The 14,039-nt window shown below is 38.2% G+C and overlaps 1 protein-coding gene across 1 annotated transcript in view; it reads right to left on the reverse strand.

Annotated features, from left to right (window-relative positions):
• The window catches only part of DNAH3 (dynein axonemal heavy chain 3), a 198,960-nt gene that overhangs the window by 153,767 nt on the left and 31,154 nt on the right, over positions 1–14,039 (reverse strand). Inside the window, exons 13-14 of the mRNA XM_059036889.2 lie at positions 12,778–12,883; positions 12,410–12,588 (exon numbers count right to left, since the gene is read on the reverse strand). Coding sequence (XP_058892872.1) covers positions 12,410–12,588; positions 12,778–12,883 — 285 coding nt within the window. The remainder of the gene's footprint in view (positions 1–12,409; positions 12,589–12,777; positions 12,884–14,039) is intronic.

Genomic DNA, 14,039 nt, shown 5'->3' on the forward strand with positions numbered 1-14,039 from the left:
CTTTATTATGTTGAGGTAGGTTCCCTTTATGCCCACTTTCTGGAGAGTTTTTAATCATAAATGGGTGTTGAATTTTGTCAAAAGTTTTTCTGCATCTATTGAGATGATCATATGGATTTTATTCTTCAATTTGTTAATATCATGTATCACATTGATTGATTTGCATATATGGAAGAATCCTTGCATCCCTGGGATAAATCCCACTTGATCATGGTTTATGATCCTTTTAAGGTGTTGTTGGATTCTGTTTACTAGTTTTTTCTTGAGGATCTTTGCATCTATATTCATCAGTGATATTTGTCTGTAATTTTCTTTTTTTGTAGTATCTTTGTCTGGTTTTGGTATCAAGGTGACGGTGGCCTTGTAGCATGAGTTTGGGAGTGTTCCTTCTTCTGAAATTTTTTGGAAGTGTTTGAGAAGGTTGAGTGTTAGCTCTCTCTAAATGTGTGACAGAATTCACCTGTGAAGCCATCTGGTCCTGGACTTTTGCTTGTTGGAAGATTTTCAATCAGTTTCAATTTCATTACTTGTGATTGGTCTGTTCATATTTTCTACTTCTTCCTGGTTCAGTATTGGAAGATTATAACTTTCTAAGAATTTGTCTGTTTCTTCCAGGTTGTCCATTTTATTGGCCTAGAGTTGCTTCTAGTAGTCTCTTATGATGCTTTACATTTCTGCGGTGTCCGCTGTAACTTCTCCTTTTTCATTTCTAATGTTATTGATTTGAGTCCTCTCCCTCTTTGTCTTGATGAGTCTGGCTAAAGGTTTATCAATTTTGTTTATCTTCTCAAAGAACCAGCTTTTAGTTTTATTGATCTTTGCTATTGTTTTCTTTGTTTCTCTTTCATTTATTTCTGCTCTGACCTTTATGATTTCTTTCCTTCTACTAACCTTGGGTTTTGTTTGTTCTTATTTCTCTAGTCCCTTTATGTGTAAGGTAAGATTGTTTGAGATGTTTCTTGTTTCTTGAGGTAGGATTGTATTGCTATAAACTTTCCTCTGAACTGCTTTTGCTGCATCCCATACGTTGTGAGTTGTCATGTTTTCACTGTCATTTGCTTCTAGGTATTTTTTGATTTCCCCTTTGATTTCTTCAGTGATCGCTTGGTTATTTAGTAACATATTGTTTAGCCTCCATGTGTTTGTGGTTTTATGTTTTCTGCCCTGTAATTCATTTCTAATCTCACAGCACTGTGGTCGGAAAAGATGGTTGATATGATTTCAATTTTCTTAAATTTACCGAGGCTTGATTTGTGACCCAAGATGTAATCTATCCTGGAGAATGTTCTGTGTGCACTTGAGAAGAAAGTGTAGTCTTCTGTTTTCAGATGGAATGTCCTATAAATACCAATTAAATCTATCTGGTCTACTGTGTCATTTAAAGCTTATGTTTCCTTATTAATTTTCTGTCTGGATGATCTGTCCCTTGGTGTAAGTGAGGTGTTAAAATCCCCCACCATTACTGTGTTACTGTCAGTTTCCTTTTATAGCTGTTAGCATTTGCCTTATGTATTGAGGTGCTCCTATGTCGGGTGCAAATATGATTGTTATATCTTCTTCTTGGATTGATCCCTTAATCATTATATAGTATCCTTCCTTGTCTCTTGTAATAGTCTTTATTTTAAAGTCTATTTTATCTGATATGAGCATTGCTCCTTCAGCTTTCTTTTGATTTCCCTTTGTATGGAATATCTTTTTCCAGCCCCTCACCTTCAGTCTGTATGAGCCCCTAGGTCTGAAGTGGGTCTCTTGTAGACCATATATATATGGGTCTTGTTTTTGTATACATTCAGCCAGCCTCTGTCTTTTGGTTGGAGCATTTAATCCATTCATATTTAAGGTAATTCTCGATATGTATGTTCCTATTACCATTTTCTGAATTGTTTTGGGTTTGTTTTTGTAGGTCATTCTCTTCTCTTGTGTTTCCCACTTAGAGAAGTTCCTTTAGCATTTCTTGTAGAGCTGGTTTGGTGGTGCTGAATTCTCTTAACTTTTGCTTGTCTGTAAAGCTTTTGTTTTCTCCGTTAAATCTGATTGAGATCCTTACCAGGTAGAGTAATCTTGGTTGTATGTTCTTCCCTTTCATCACTTTATTGAGCCACTGCCTTCTGGCTTTAGAGTTTCTGCTAAGAAATCAGATGTTAACCTTATGGGAGTTCTCTTGTATATTATTTGTCATTTTTCCCTTGTTGCTTTTAATAATTTTTGTCAATTTGATTACTATGTGTCTCAGTGTGTGTCTCCTTGGGTTTATCCCTCCTGGGACTCTCTGTGCTTCCTGGACGTGGGTGGCTATTTCCTTTCCCATGTTAGGGAACATTTCAACCATAATCTCTTCAAATATTTTCTCAGGTCCTTTCTCTCTCTCTTCTTTTGGGACCCCTATAATGTGAATGTGGGTGCATTTAATGTTGTCCCAAAGGTCTCTTAGGCTGTTTTCATTTCTTTTCATTCTTTTTTCTTTATTTTGTTCCACAGCAGTGAATTCCACCATTCTGTCTTCCAGGTCACATATCCGTTCTTCTGCCTCAGTTATTCTGCTATTGATGCCTTCTAGTGTATTTTTCATTTCAGTTATTATATTGTTCTTCTCTGTTTGTTCTTTAATTCTTCTAGGTGTTCGTTCTTTAATTCTTCTAGGTCTTTGTTAAACAGGTCTTGCATCTACTCAATCTTTGCCGCCATTCTTTTTCCGAGGTCCTGGATCATCTTCACTATCATTATTCTGAATTCTTTTTCTGGAAGGTTGCCTATCTCTACTTCATTTAGTTGTTTTTCTGGGGTTTCATCTTGTTCCTTCATCTGGTAAAAAGTCCTCTGATGTTTCACTTTGTCTATCTTTCTGTGAATGTCGTTTTCGTTCCACAGGCTGCAGGATTGTAGTTCTTCTTGCTTCTGCTGTCTTCCCTCTGGTAGATGAAGCTATCTAAGAGGCTTGTGTAAGCTTCCTGACAGGAGGGACTGGTGGTGGGCAGAGCTGGGTGTTGCTCTGGTGGGCAGAGCTCAGTAAAACTTTAATCCACTTGACTGCTGATGGGTGGGGCTGAGTTTCCTCCCTGTTGGTTGTTTGGCCTGAGACAACCAGCACTGGAGCCTACAGGCCCTTGGGTTAATGGCAGACTCCAGGAGGGCTCACACTAAGGAGTACTTCCCAGAACTTCTGCTGCCAGTGTCCTTGTCCCTGTGGTGAGCCACAGCCACACCCCGCCTCTGCAGAAGACTCTCCAACACTAGCAGGTAGGCCTGGTTCAATCTCCTATGGCGTCACTGCTCCTTCCCCTGGGTCCCGATGCACAAATGACTTTGTGTGTGCCCTCCAAGAGTGGAGTCTCTGTTTCCCCCAGTCCTGTCAAAGTCCTGCAGTCAAATCCCAATAGCCTTCACCGTCTGATTCTTGGGAACTCCTCCTCCCATTGCTGGACCCTCAGGTTGGGTAGCCTGATGTTGGGCTCAGAATCTTCACTCCAGTGGGTGGACTTCTGCGGTATAACTGTTCTCTAGTTTGTGAGTCACCCACCCAGCGGTTATGGGATTTGATTTTATTGTGATTGCGCACCTCCTGCCATCTCATGGCAGCTTCTGCTTTGTCTTTGGATGTGGGATATCTTTTTTGCTGAGTCCCAGTGTCTTCCTGTTGATGATTGTTCAGCAGTGAGTTGTGATTCTGGTGCTCTTGCAAGAGGGAGTGAGCACACGTCCTTCTACTCAGCCATTTGGAACTCTGTTTTACCTTGTTGTTTCATTTACATTTTAATTTTTTCTAATAGATTTTTAAATTTTTCTAATTTTATTTTCTTTTTTATTCTTTGTTATTGTTCTTCCTTGTTTTTTCTTTTTTCCTGTGCCACACAGCTTGCAGGATCTTGGCTCCCGGTCCGAGGGTCGGGCCTGAGCTCCTGTGGTGGGAGTGCCAAGTCCAAATTGCTTGACTGATAGAGAACCTCAGACCCCCCCAGGGAATATTCATCAGAGTGAGGTCTCCCAGAGGTCCTCATCTCGGCACCAAGACCCGGCTCCACCCAACTACCTGGAAACTCCAGTGCTGGACGTCTCAGGCCAAACAACTAGTAAGACAGGAACACAGACCCACCCATCGAAAAAACATGAGATGACAAAAGAATATGTTACAGATGAAGGAGCAAGGTAAAAACCTACAAGCCCAAATAAATGAAGAGGAAATAAGCAACCTACCTGAAAAAGAATTCAGAGTGATAGTAAAGATAACCCCAAATTTTGGAAATAGAATGGAGGCATGGATCGAGAAAATACAAGAAATGTTTAACAAAGACCTAGAAGAACTAAAGAACAAATAAACAGTGATGAACAACACAACAATCGAAATTAAAAATACTCTAGAGGGAATCAATAGCAGAATAACTAAGGCAGAAGAATGGATAAGTGAGCTTGAAGGTAGAATGGTGGAAATAACTGCCAAGGAGCAGAATTAAGAAAAAACAATGAAAAGAATTGAGGACAGTCTCAGAGACCTCTGGGACAACATTTAATAATGCACCAACATTCAAATTAAAGGGGTCCCAGAAGCAGAAGAGAAAGAGAAACGGTATGAAAAAATATTTGAAGAGATTACAGTCGAAAAGTTCCCTAACGTGAGAAAGGAAATAGCCACCCAAGTTTAGGAAGCACAAAGAGTCCCATACAGGATAAACCCTAGGAGAAACATAGCAAGACATATATTAATCAAACTAACAAAAAATAAATTCAAGGAAAAAATATTAAAAGCAGCAAGGAAAAAGCAAAAAATAACATACAAGGGAATCCCCATAAGGTTATCAGCTGATTTTTCAGTTGAAACTCTGCAGGCCAGAAGGGAGTGGCAGGATATATTTATATGAAAGGGAAAAACCTACAACAAAGATTACGCTAACCCACAAGGATCTCAATTAGATTTGACAGAGAAATCAAAAGTTTTACAGACAAGAAAAAGTTAAGAGAATTCAGCACCACCAAACAAGCTTTACAACAAATGCTAAAGGAATTTCTCTAGGTGGGAAACACAAGAGAACAAAAAGATCCACAAAAACAAATGCAAAACAATTCAGAAAACGGTAATAGTAACATACATATTGATAATTACTTTGAATATAAATGGATTAAATGCTCCAATCAAAAGACACAGACTGGCTGAATGTATACAAAAACAAGACCCATATATATGCTGTCTACAAGAGACCCACTTCAGACCTAGGGACACATACAGACTGAAAGTGAGGGGATGAAAAAAGATATTCCATGCAAAGCGAAATCAAAAGAAAGTTGGAGTAGCAACAGTCATATTCGATAAAATGAGGACTATTACAAGAGATAAGGAAGGACACTACATAATGATCAAGGGATCAATCCAAGAAGATATAACAATCATAAATATTTATGCACCTAAATATTTATGCACCTAAATATTTATGCACTCCTAACATAGGAGTACCTCAATACATAAGGCAAATGTTAACAGCCATAAAAGGGGAAATCGACAGTAACACAAATATAGTGGGGGACTTTAAAACCCCACTTACACAAAGGGACAGATCATCCAGACAGAAAATAAATAAGGAAACAAGCTTTAAATGACACAATAGATCAGATAGATTTAATTGATATTTATAGGACACTCCACCCAAAAGCAGAAGAATGCACATTCTTCTCAAGTGCACATGGAACATTCCCCAAGGTAGATCATATCTTGGGTCACAAATCAAGCCTTGCTAAGTTTAAGAAAACTGAAATCGTATCAAGCATCTTTTCTGACTACAACGCAATCAGATTTGAAATCAACTAAAGGAAAAAAACTGTAAAAAAACACAAACACATGGAGGCTAAACAGTGCACTGCTACATAACCAAGAGGTCACTGAAGAAATCAAAGAGGAAATAGGAACAAATGACAATGAAAACACAATGACCCAAAACCTATGGGATGCAGCAAAAGCAGTTCTAAGAGGGAAGTTTATAGCAATGCAATCTCACCTCAAGAAACAAGAAACATCTCAAATAAACAATCTAAACTTACACCTAAAGCAACTAGACAAAAAAGAACAAAGAAAACCCAAAGTTAGTAGAAGGAAAGAAATCATAAAGATCAGAGCAGAAATAAATGAAAAGAAATGAAAACAATAGCACAGATCAATGAAACTAAAAGCTGGTTCTTTGAGAACATAAACAAAATTGATAAATCTTTAGCCAGACTTATCAGTAAAAAAAGGGAGAGGACTCAAATCATTAAAATTAGAAATGAAAAAGGGGAAATTACAACTGACACTGCAGAAATACAAAGGATCATAAGAGACTAGTACAAGCAACTCTATGCCAATAAAATGGACAACCTGGAAGAAATGGACAAATTCTTGGAAAGATACAACCTTCCAAGACTGAACCAGGAAGAAACAGAAAATATGAACAAACCAATCACAAGTAATGAAATTGAAACTGTGATTGAAAATCTTCCAACAAACAAAAGTCCAGGACCAGATGGCTTCACAGGTGAATTCTATCAAACATTTAGAGAAGAGCTCACACGCATCCTTCTCAAACTCTTCCAAAGAAATTGCAGAGGAAGGAACATGTCCAAACTTGTTTTACAAGGCCACCATCACCCTGATTACAAAACCAGACAAAAATACCACAAAAATAGATAATTACAGACCAATATCACTGATGAATATAGATGCAAAAGTCCTCAACAAAATACTAGCAAACCAAATGCAACAACATATTAAAAGGATCATAAACCATGATCAAGTGGGATTTATCCCAGTAATGCAAGGATTCTTCAATATACACAAATCAATTCAATGTGATACACCATATTAACAAACTGAAGAATAAAAACCATATGATCATCTCAATAGATGCTGAAAAAGCTTTTGACAAAATTCAACACCCATTTATGATAAAAACTCTCCAGAAAGTGGGCATAGAGGGAACCTACCTCAACATAATGAAGGCCAATATGACAAACCCACAGCAAACGTCATTCTCAATGGTGAAAAACTGAAAGCATTTCCTCTAAGATCAGGAGCAAGACAAGGATGTCCATTCTCACCACTATTATTCAACATAGTTTTGGAAGTCTTAGCCATGGCGTCCAGAGAACAAAAAGAAATAAAAGGAATACAGATTGGAAAAAAAGAAGTAAAACTGTCACTGCAGATGACATGATACTATACATACAAAATCCTAAAGATGCCATCTGAGAACTATTAAAGCTAATCAATGAATTTGGTAAAGTTGCAGGATACAAAATTTAAGGACAGAAATCTCTTGCATTCCTATACACTAACAACAAAAGATCAGAAAGAGAAATTAAGGAAATAATCCCGTTTACCACTGCTTCAAAAAGAATAAAATACCTAGGAATAAACCTACTTAAGGAGGCAAAAGACCTGTACAACAAAAACTATAAAACACTGATGAAAGAAATCAAAGATGACACAAACAGATGGAGAGATATACCATGTTCTTGGATTGGAAGAATTAATATTGTGAAAATGAATATATTACCCAAAGCAATCTACAGACTCAATGCAATCCCTATAAAATTAGCAATGGCATTTCTCACAGAATTAGAACAAAAAATCTTACAATTTGTATGGAAACACAAAAGACCCCAAATAGCCAAAGCAATTTTGAGAAAGAAAAACAGAGCTGGAGGAATCAGGCTCCCTGACTTCAGACTATACTACAAAGCTACAGTAACCAAGACAGTACGGTACTGGCACAAAAACAGAAATACAGATCAATGGAACAGGATAGAAAGCCCAGAGATAAACCCACGCACATATGGTCAACTAATCTATGACAAAGGAGACAAGGATATACAATGGAGAAAAGACAGTCTCTTCAATGTGGTGCTGGGAAAACTGGACAGCTACATGTAAAAGAATGAAATTAGAACACTCACTAACACCATACACAAAAATAAATTCAAAATGGGTTAAAGACCTAAATGTAAGACTGTACACTATAAAACTCTTAGAGGAAAACATGAGAGGAACACTCTGACATAAATCACAGCAAGAACTTTTTTGACCCACCTCCTAGAGTAATGAAAATAAAAACAAAAATAAACAAATGGCACCTAATGAAACTTAAAAGCTTTTGCTCAGCAAAGGAAACCATAAACAAGATGAAAAGACAATCCTTAGAATGGGAGAAAATATTTGCAATCGAAGCAATGGTCAAAGGATTAATCTCCAAAATATACAAACAGTTCATTTAGCTCAATATCAAAAAAACAAACAACCCAATCAAAAAATGGGTGGAAGACCTAAATAGACATTTCTCCAAAGAAGACATACAGATGGCCCAGAGGCACATGAAAAGCTGCTCAACGTCACTAATTATTAGAGAAATGCAAATCAAAACTACAATGAGGTATCACCTCACACCAGTCAGAATGGCCATCATCAAAAAAATCTACAAATAATAAATTCTGGAGATGGTGTGGAGAAAAGGGAACCCTCTTGCACTGTTGGTGGGAATGTAAACTGATAAAGCCACTGTGGAGAACAGTATGAAGGTTCCTTAAAAAACGAAAAATAGAACTACCATATGACCCAGAAATCCCACTACTGGGCATATACCCAGAGGAAACCATAATTCAGAAAGACACATGTACCCCAATGTTCACTGCAGCACTATTTGCAATAGCCAGGTCATGGAAGCAACCTAAATGTCCACTGACAGATGAATGGATAATGAAGACGTGGTACATATATACAATGGAATATTACTCAGGCATAAAAAGCAATGAAATTGGGTCATTTGTAGAGATATGAATGGACCTAGAGTCTGTCATACAGAGTGAAGTAAGTCACAAAGAGAAAGACAAATATCATGTATTAATGCATGTATGTGAAATCTAGAAAAATAGTACAGATTAACCTATTTCCACGGCAGGAATAGAGATGCAGATGTAGAGCACGGATATGTGGACATGGGGGGGCAGGGCAGGGTGGGATGAACTGGGAGATTAGGTTTGACATAAATATACTACCATGTGTAAAACAGATAGCTAGTGGGAACCTGCAGTATAGCATGGGGAGCTCAGCTCAGTACTCTGTGGTGACCTAGATGGGTGGGATGGGGGCGATGGGAGGGAGGTCCAAGAGGGAGGGGATATATGTGTACATACAGCCAATTCAATTTTTTGTACAGCAGAAACTAACACATCATAAAGCAATTATACTCCAATAAAAAAATATATAGGAGACACACAGAAAAGACACAGTAGAGAAGAACTGGATTTTCTCTACTCAGAAGGTAGACTGAATTGAGTTTTTCCTTTATACCCATTAACTACTAGACCCTCTAAAAAGTCCTGAATATGGGTTGACAATATTAACAATTGGACCAACATAACACCTTAGCAATATCTAGGGATAAACTAAGGACAAGAGGGAAGAGATATGGGAACATATGTATATGTATAATTGATTCACTTTGTTGTAAAGCAGAAACTAACATACCACTGTAAAGCAATTATACTCCAATAAAGATGTTAAAAAAAAAAGAATGCATAGGGAAGGAAAGTCAGGGGAAGCATCTGCTAAATCAGGCATCGTTACAAGTTACATTGATATGTCTTTCTCTCTCTTTTTTTTTTTTAAACTTCTAAGATACTACTAGTACTGGTTTGGCTAAGTTGCATGCTGCGATATTTCTTTAATCACTTGCATTTTGAGGACACCCAGAAGTCATTAATACAGGTCACATCAAAAGAACTGATAATTTAAGACTACAGAACATAACTGTCCAGCAGTGTAGCCACGGGCTCCTTGGATAGCCAACGATCAAGCGTCTGATTGTGTATTTATTGATTTAGCACCCTGCACTTTGATGTGCAGATGGAGGCCACTGATGTCATGACCACTTATCATGTATTTATTGACTTCACAAATAAAGTAAAAAAAACTGTGTGATTTGTTAACATATTAAAGTTATAAAACTAAAAAAAAAAAGAAATAAATACTGTCTTCTACATGTATTTATAATATCATTTAAAATATAAAGGTCCAGGGGTCCTGTAAGCACAGGGCCACTCTCTTTCTGGTGTAGGGGATGGCATAAGGGAGACCAATACTATTCTGCATCAATCTATGGCCTCTCTCTACCTTGTTGTCACTGTTTGGACAAGATTTCCTACCCTGAAGGAAACAAACAGCCACAGACCAGAGGGATAATTTCTTTTATCTCTAACTCAGGCTCTTATGTTTCTGGTCAAGATTTCAGGTCATTGTTCTAGGAACTTTAGACCTTGTACCTGTAGTGGAAATGGATGGCATGCCCACTTTCTTACCAATGCACTCCAAGGTGCCCCCTGCCTATATGACCAGAGCACCCCTTTGTAGGGCACACCTAATCACTGGAAAAAGGAGGGTTCTCCACTCAGCAATTATAGGACAATGAAGTAGCAAGGGTTCAGAACACTCAAACTCACCTAATCAGGCAAGTTAGTTTTTCTCTCTTCATTCATTAGGGTGTCTTATATATGTTTTATCTACCTCATGGGGTGGCTGAGAAGACTAAATGAGTCAGAATCACTATTTTTAAGGTAGAAAGAAACTTCAGAACTCAATCACTAACCTGGAGTTTCTGGGTCTTTAGAAATCCCCAGGTTTGTAATGGGACCCTAACTTTTATTTATGTTAAAAAGGCCAAAGGAAATTGTACATTTATTTTGATGAGAAAGAAAGCACTGACCAACCAAGGCACTATGTTGCTTTGATTAGACAGGAACAGATGTTTAAAAAAAATAAATTGCTTGATGCTCAAACTTTCCAAAGGAAAGTGTCCTAGTAGTCTGAAGGTCGAAAAAATTTTACTACCCTAGTCCCAAATGTTTATTCTATAGGCAAAGGAACTGAAGATCCAAGAGGTGAAGCCTCAGGGGACACAAGCTAGCAAACAGAAGGTCTTGGATTCAAAACCAAGCCTTCTGGCTCCCAAACCAGGAATCCCACCATTTCGTTACCCATGAGAAAATTGAGTGCAGTGGTGGAGAGAATTAATTTGGAGTCAAAATGAACTAGGTTAAGCGCTGGATATGCCACTTGCTGACCTTTTGGAGTCTCAGTTTCTTCATCAACATAATGGAGAGAATAATGAACAACTTCTTAGTGTTGGTGTAAAGACCTGATAATCTTGAATGTTCAGAACACTTACACAGTGCTTGGACTATAACATGTGCTGGAAAAATGGTAGCTATTATCATAATTAATTTCCCGATGAGTTTCTGATATGCAGTTTGTAAACCTTAAAAGAGCTATAAAATGCTAAACTTATATTTATCTACATGTATATGAATAATATAATATATAACAATTTAACAGTGGTTATTAGTATTAAATCATTTTAGTCTATAGTTTAAAGCTCTCTGAGGAAGAGAGCTAAAATAACACGGGCTAACCATTTTGTAACATTCAAATAGAAACAGAGTAGCAGATAGTTGCTGTCCCAGCCTCTTAGCATCATTCCCTTTTCTGTTAACCACAGCTTAAGCCTTCTTGGGGTACCCCATCCTTCTCTTTCTTGGTTCTCATGTTTTAGAGATGAGAACACTACCCGAATCTAAACCATCCTCTTGGCTATGGTGTTTGCCTTGCTGTGGCCCAAACAACCCAAGTCAGGCCAGTGCCAAACCAGCCAGTGCCACAGTGTTGGAAAAAAGGGAAACCATTTTTTCCTCTGTGGATGGAAACCTGGGAGGATGTAAGTCTGGAGCTGCTGGGGCCCACAAACTGGAGAGAATCTGTCAGAGAACGGAGCTGACACAGAGGACAGCCAAGTAGAGGGAGGGAGATTGCATTCTAATTGTAGTGTTGAGGGCCTGAAGCTAGTAACTCCTAAACATTCCAACATGTGAGCCCCAAATTCCTTTTTTTACATTAGCCAGTCTGGCCTCCTATCTCTTAAAACCAAAAACGTCTTTAATAAATACTCATCAGTAAAATGAAGACACAATATAGAGTTTAACATTGAATGACAGAATCCCCAGACCCAGACAGTAGAAGTCTGTATAGAAGAGATTCTAAGGGCTGCCTGTAATCACTCTGTGTCTTCAAATGTGTGCTAGATGGCCAGCGAGAGAGGCTGTGACCTCAGAGAGTCAAGTAATTTCTCTCTGAAGTTGCCTGCAAGAAAACAAAGGCTGAAGGATCAGAGATGAACTGCCTCAGGATGCTTTCCACCTTCCTACTCCAAGTCCCAGGTAGTTTTCTCCTAACTGTTCACCTTCTAGCGTGAACCTGATTCCCTGCAACCGTCACTTTGGGCAGAAACAATGTGAACTGGAAGTTCAATCTGGTCATTTCTGGAAGGTGCAAGATCTGTCCACTTTTCCATTCTCCCATTCGTGCCAATTATCATTGCTATTTCTCTGCATGCAACAATAGTACCTGGTGTTGGTGTCCCGGTTTACATCCACTTGGAATTGAATCAGATGGTCTTTAAGATTTTGGGCTCGCTCACAGATATCATAATTTAGGGTCATGGTGTCAAGGCAGAACATGGCCAAAGGCACGGTAATGTGCATGGATGCAATTTCATTTCTCCGCTTATTTATGCTATTGATCCTCTGTAGAAGAGAGTAGATTCAGTAGCTTAATTTGCCTCTAGCCTCTATGCATATGCCCCCAGCCTCATCCCCAGCCAATATAGTACAATGTTGAGCATAGTATATATACTAATGAAACACACTGACTACTCAATGGATTGTCTGTAGCACATGTAACCAAGATACGAAATGTCAAGTGGCATCTCCTACCATCACAAAATCCTCAATTTCATGATTTTCTTTCAGGAACGCAGTGATGTTTTGCTCTGCCGTGTTATCCAATAAGTCATCATACTTCTTGTATACATTTAAGTATCTTCCATATTGAAGAGCATAAAATCAAACATACAAATACAGGTCACCAAATCAGATTAGTCAGAGTGGCAAATGAAGAGACAATATCATAAAAACCAGCCCAAATCACGAAAGAGGAATATAACATGGCAAAATAGAGTGAACTGGGAATTCAGAACTTTAGCTTCAAATTCCAATTTTGCCACTTCCTAGATGCATGAACTTAGACAAGATATTTCTCTTTTTCAAAGACCAGTGTCCTTAATTTTAAGTGGAAATGATAACAGCTCTCTGGATTGTTGTAAAGCTGTAATAATATATATTTAAAGCAGTTAATACTATGCCTAACATACAGTAAATGTGCAATAAACATTACTTCCTATCCTTCCTTCTGGTTCTAAAATACTACATCTAAATTTTAAGATGAAAATTTGTAACTAATGAACCTAAAGTCTATTGAATAGAATAAGTTTCCCTCTGTCTGTTGTCAGATGAGGCAGAAATGGCTGGACAGATTTCCCCCAAATTGGAGGACGTTTGGGGGATGCTCTGACTTAAAATAAGGTTGAATTAAAATAAAGATGACATGGAGTAAACAGAATTAACTTTGTGGGGCCCAGGGGTATACTTCCAAGAGCTGGCCAACACTTCAGAGACTGAAACTGAGATACAAGGAGAAGCCCATGGAACTGTCAGTACAGAAAAACAAACTATATGTATAAGAATCAACAACAGGGAAAACAGAGGTTTCAAATAGATGACACCAGATTAAATTCACGAGGGCAGAGCTTTCAAATCTGAGGCCATGGTTTTCGGAATAGATTAGCAGCAGTTCTCAGCTGTGGGTGATTTTGCCCCCAGGGGACATTTGGCCATGTCCAAAGACATTTGGGGTTGTCAAAACTGGGGAGGGTCCTACTAACAGGTAGAAGCCAGGGATGCTGCTAAACATCCTACCATACACAGGACAGCCCCTCATAATGCAGAATTTTCTGGTCTAGTCTTCTTGCTTCCCTTTCTCTTTTGTTCTCTTCTTTTGTGATTTGATGACTATCTTTAGGGTTGTGTTTGGATTGCTTTTTCTTTTTTGTATCTATTGTACATATTTGGTTTTCAGTTACCGTGAGGTTTTGACATAGCAGCCTCTCTCTCTCTCTCTCTCTCTCTCTCTCTATATA

Source organism: Kogia breviceps, chromosome 14 (genome assembly GCF_026419965.1).
Source record: "Kogia breviceps isolate mKogBre1 chromosome 14, mKogBre1 haplotype 1, whole genome shotgun sequence".
Lineage (NCBI taxonomy): Eukaryota > Metazoa > Chordata > Mammalia > Artiodactyla > Physeteridae > Kogia > Kogia breviceps.